The 5,159-nt window shown below is 30.8% G+C and overlaps 2 protein-coding genes across 4 annotated transcripts in view; one reads left to right on the top strand and one right to left on the bottom strand.

The window, feature by feature from the left end:
- Positions 1-5,159, top strand: part of brm (ATP-dependent helicase brm) — a 23,271-nt gene that overhangs the window by 5,976 nt on the left and 12,136 nt on the right. The window lies entirely within an intron of this gene.
- LOC108627956 (inositol monophosphatase 2-like) lies at positions 1,515-3,808 on the bottom strand. Its single transcript, XM_018029574.2, has 6 exons — positions 3,608-3,808; positions 3,199-3,329; positions 2,870-3,132; positions 2,390-2,498; positions 1,960-2,111; positions 1,515-1,735 (listed from the first exon to the last, which is right to left on the bottom strand). The coding sequence occupies exons 1-6, from the start codon at positions 3,806-3,808 to the stop codon at positions 1,608-1,610; spliced, it is 984 nt and encodes a 327-aa protein (XP_017885063.2). The 3' UTR covers positions 1,515-1,607.

Here is a 5,159-nt window from a genome sequence, read left to right as displayed (position 1 = left end):
TTTTACTACAGTGATATTAACTGTGTAGAAACGTAAGACTGTGCCAAGGTAAATCACAGATTGTGAGAATCGATTGCACTTTCACACTTCGTTGATCAACTTTATGAAACTGGTAGTTGGTTCTATGTATTATTATTTAAATACATTCATTGCAGTTATTTTAATTTGTTTAAATTTGATTACAGGCCTTGCTATTTATTGCATTTTCGAAACATATTAATGTTTTCTTTCTGTAATATGATTTTTTTCATTTTTACACAATCGTTAGGAGTTGAATGAAAATGCATTTTGTATTTCATAAAATACGTAGAACGTATAATGTTCTAAATTTGAAAAGTAGTACAACCTTGATATAACTTTTCCAGAACTAGAAATCGTGAATTAATTACGCATTTCAGTTTTAACGATGATATTGCAAATATATGCTCAACATTATATCCTGTGTAGAAGGTAAATGGATATTTTATAAAAACCAACAAGAAGTGATTATTTAAAATCATTGTAGACTTCATTCTTAGCATTAAAATAATTCAGTCATCATACAACACAAACACATTTATTTTGTCATTGTCAATCTCCTCAGTGTTTAGCAGATTTTTTCTTTATCATAGTACATATTCCTTAGAGTTTCATATGTTGTTACACATTTTATCTGACTCTAATATTCAGTCAACCGTAAAAATTTTGCAACCATGATTTAAAATATCTATGAATCATTACACTTCCTTGGCCAGCCTTCGGTTACTCTTTTGCGTTCCTACAGCCATGTTACGAGTAATGTTCCACTGCGCACAGGATACGCGTGTACATCGTGTGCACGGAGGCACGACTTGATTTATAATTGTCTCGCTTTTTGCGGATCTAATTAGCATATATCCTGCTCGTCTAACTGTGAAGTATTCAGTTTTCTGAGACATTGCCATAGATTCGTCAGAATTTATGTACACGCCTTTTAAATTAAAATTATGCAATGGGTGCATAATTTCGAATTGAATATTTAGCCACAGGCATAAAATAAGATATGGGCGCTTTATAAATGTTCCAGTTTATGAGTTTCCAGTTTGTGAGCATACATCGCATTATTATTGCATTTATTGTATATACTCCATATTTTTTGTAGATCATTTGAGTCATTGATCATTATGGTGATCGACGTTCCTTTTACTCCTTTAATGAATCATCTGCATGCTACACGTATGTACTTGCAGGTCACCCAAATTCTTAACAATTGCTATTTAGGCCGTGCTCTAAGACACTTGAGTTTTTTTAGATTTCTTCGTTTCATTCTGTAGATTAATTAAACTGGACTACAGTGTTCCTCAAGTATTCTAAAGATATGTAAATTATGTCATGAGTCATTTAATATCCGGAAAAAGCTTTTGTTACTCATAATTCACTATTTGAACAATAATCTATAATATTTATTAAATTAACATGAGAAAAAATGCGATAATAAGATTATTAGATATTTCTATAATAAAATTATAATTTTTTAAATACATTAACAAGTCACATCTTGTTGCGTAATAGATTCAATCTGAAAATTCTTAATTCACTGATCTCGTATTGCTAATTCGCCATCGTATGTCATTCGATTTCATAGTCTGTTATGTTCTTTTTAATCTCTTCCGCATTATCTTCAAATCAGTATCGATAATTAATTTCTTTATTTCCATAACTAACTCACAAGTTACTCCGCCTATTATATTTGGTCTCATAATATTAAATTCCTTCTCTGCAAGAAGTTCATTTACATTATTTAAACAGAATATTTCTAAGTCATTTACAATGGAAGATTTTTTCATATTCTTCAAATTACGTTCAACTATTGTAAATTGCATCAATCAAATAGTACCAATGCAACACTTGATGATTCATGATACAATGATGACTAGTTGATTGATGATATTTATAAAAATCACATTAACATTAAAACAATTACCATATAAGTGTACAAACCTTTTGCATCTACTACAGTGCCACCTGCTTCACGAATTAGCAATACTCCTGCTGCAATGTCCCAAGGTTTAAGCATTTCCATATAAATGCAGTCCAACGCACCTCGTGCTATGAATGCCAAAGCCAACGCTGCAGATCCCATGAATCTAACTCTAATTTCGAGTACAAAACAATCAACGAATATTTATTACATTCAATATAATAATATCAGTGCAACTAAAACATCATAAATCTCTAAAAAACGAACTTGACTGGTCTGAACCATTATAATCTACTTTGATTCGAACATAAGATATTTTTTCGATTTAATTTTCGAAATATGTAATACCTAGTTGCTTTACGCTTAAATCGTTTTTAATTTTTGAATTTGCATTTAGAATAATTCTTTTTTTTTATTTCCCAATGCAAATACGTGAAATGAGGCACTCACCCTCGTGCAGCATGAGTCACTGCATCTAGTCTGCCTGCTCTGAGGTCCCGATCTTTTGAAGGAAAACGAATCGAAAACATCTCGATTTCTATTAAAGCCTTCTTTAGTTCTGCAAGAAATAATTTCTGTAAAATTGCTTATTCTTTCATTATATTTATTTTACTATCGTTCGAATATCAGATATTATTACAAACCAAATTAATAATTATATTTCTGTAATATACTTCTGTAGAAAACTATTATTTGAAACTTGCTGATTAAAATATATTTCTATCTTTATCAATAGGTTGCGAATTTTATGTATTTATATAAACATTTTATATGTAGAAAATATACAAAAAATACAAAGTCCAGGAATACGCATAAGTGCAGACCATTATTCTTTAACAGTAAAAAAATTGTAAATATCATTTTCTTAATTTATGTTACAGAAGTTTTGTTTTGCATACAAATTCGTAGTCTGTATATAAATGTTATTACCAGTAGTTTTGGAAGATTTAAGAGGTTTGCCATTTAAGAAAGCTCCCTGTCCTTTGATCGCACTATATAATTCTGAAGTGATTGGATTGTAAATAATTCCTATTACTGGTTCTTTGCAAACTGTTAAACCAATAGAAATACAAGTAATTGGAAGCCCATTTACATAATTGATGGTTCCATCTATGGGATCTATGATCCACGTAGGTTCGTCAGTTAACTCTATTTGGTCTGAGGACCCGGCTGTACCTTCTTCTCCGATAAATCTATTAAAAAAAATATTAATTTGCGATCAAGTCAAATCCTTTAAAATTGTAATAAATGTGACTTACAAATGTTCAGGAAATTTTTCTCTTAGAGTATTAATTAAAAAATCTTCAATCTTTTTGTCATAATCAGTTACCAAATCCCACTCATCCTTGACCGTGACGACTTTCTCTCCTTCAAAACCACACTTAAATACCTAGAAACAAAGTATAACACAGATAAATGTTATCTGATAAGTATTGGTAAAGTAAAAACAAATCCTCGTTGAAATCACGTACTCTGCAATTTTAGTATCAATTTATATTAATATAATCAGTTATTGTTATTTAAAATTAATGAAATCTAAAGTTAAACTTGTAGCACTTTCAATACAAATTGAAAGTGTATAGATATTTGAATAAACACTTAGAACAATGTAATTGCATTTTAGCAACGTCAGTAGAATTTCATCACAAGGAATTAAGTATAACGCACCTCGCCTGCTTTCAAGGTCAGGTCTTTGACGAATTCAAAAGTTCTCTGGATATCTAACTCACTCGACATTGTCACCATTGTCAAAGTTTTGGAGAGAACGACTGATCGATTGAACGTCTGTACCGCGTGTCGCGATCTCGTTATCTCTATCATCGGAGATATATAATCACGCAAATAAGATAGGTAGCGAAGCCTGAACATTCGAGGTACTGAGTAATATTTTATCTGAGATATTACATAGCACGATTTCAATCGTACTATTTTGAAGTATGTAGTTTTGTATTCAACTGCAAATTGCAAGCTTGAAGTTTGCAACTTGATCGACGTCTTATTGTTAGCTTGAAGCTAACTTCTCTGATCGCGTCAAAAATTAAGGTGGATCGAAAAAGACTAAAAAGTTCAACTTATAATAATTTGGCTTTGTTACAGAAAGGAAAGGTATTTTAAGAATTTATAGGTGATCATATTCATAGGAGTGATAGGTATTCATAATAAAGTAATTAAAAATTCGTTTGTGGGTATAAATCAATTGTTTGCAGCTTTTATTTACTAGGTATTTTATAAAATATGTTCATAGATGTTGATATGTTTTTCAAATGATTTATTTTGTTCATTAATAAATAAGTATACATATATCATTAATTTTTGTTGACAACATATCTGCTTCACAAGACTACACACTACATACAAGTAGCTAGGTAATGAGTTTAGAACAATTATCACAATTACTATTAATCATGAAGGGACTGGTAATTACAAGATGTCCCAATCTGACATCGCCTGTGAAACTAGTTTCACATTTATAATAGTCCGAGCGCTCGTAACACAAAAAAATGGAACAATTTTTTACAGTCTGCCATTGATAGGGGAAATATTTACAGGCACAAGCTGTAGATAGATGTACTTAAAAATCTTCGTTACGTGTTAATGCATACTTAAACATTAACTTTAGTTAGCAAAAAGAACGTAGTTTCTTGAAACAACTTTTAAACAGTCTGTCTTGTGAAATTTCGTCAACTTTACGCTAACATTAGCCTAAATTGAGCTTGGCAGATTGTAAAAAATTGTTCTTAGACGATTGTTCTTATACGATTTAATTGCTAACTAACATAAGTACGCTTTATTCTTGTACTGGAGAAAACCATCTGCCAATAAGCTTTTCATGGATTGCGCAATCTTGCCTTGAGCTCAAATAAATGGCAGACTGTTTGAAAGTTGTTTCAAGAAACTACGTTCTTTTTGCTAACTAAAGTTAATGTTTAAGTATGCATTAACACGTAACGAAGATTTTTAAGTACATCTATCTACAGCTTGTGGCTGTAAATATTTCCCCTATCAATGGCAGACTGTAAAAAATTGTTCCATTTTTTGTGTTACGAGCGCCCGGTCTATAAGCCTTGTGTAATTATACTTTACATAAATGGAAAGACAGATATTATCATATGATTCCAATATACATACAAATTCAGGTACATGTGTACGTTTTTTTTACCAAAGGAACTTTAATACATACGCATGATAAAGATATGCTAATTTTTATTCAGTCGAAGTA

The sequence above is a fragment of the Ceratina calcarata genome, unplaced genomic scaffold (genome assembly GCF_001652005.2).
Source record: "Ceratina calcarata isolate Rehan_Ccalc_2016 unplaced genomic scaffold, ASM165200v1 scaffold482.2, whole genome shotgun sequence".
NCBI lineage: Eukaryota > Metazoa > Arthropoda > Insecta > Hymenoptera > Apidae > Ceratina > Ceratina calcarata.
This window is presented reverse-complemented; position numbering and strand designations above follow the sequence as displayed.

Excerpts from the sequence above, each read along its gene's own strand:
- LOC108627956 (XM_018029574.2), bottom strand. The coding sequence starts at position 3,808 with ATGTTCAGGCTTCGCTACCTATCTTATTTGCGTGATTATATATCTCCG. Across the intron at positions 3,330-3,607 it reads TGACCTTGAAAGCAGGCGAG|GTATTTAAGTGTGGTTTTGA; the intron begins GTGCGTTATACT and ends CTTTGTTTCTAG. Across the intron at positions 2,499-2,869 it reads TAAATCTTCCAAAACTACTG|AACTAAAGAAGGCTTTAATA; the intron begins GTAATAACATTT and ends TATTTCTTGCAG.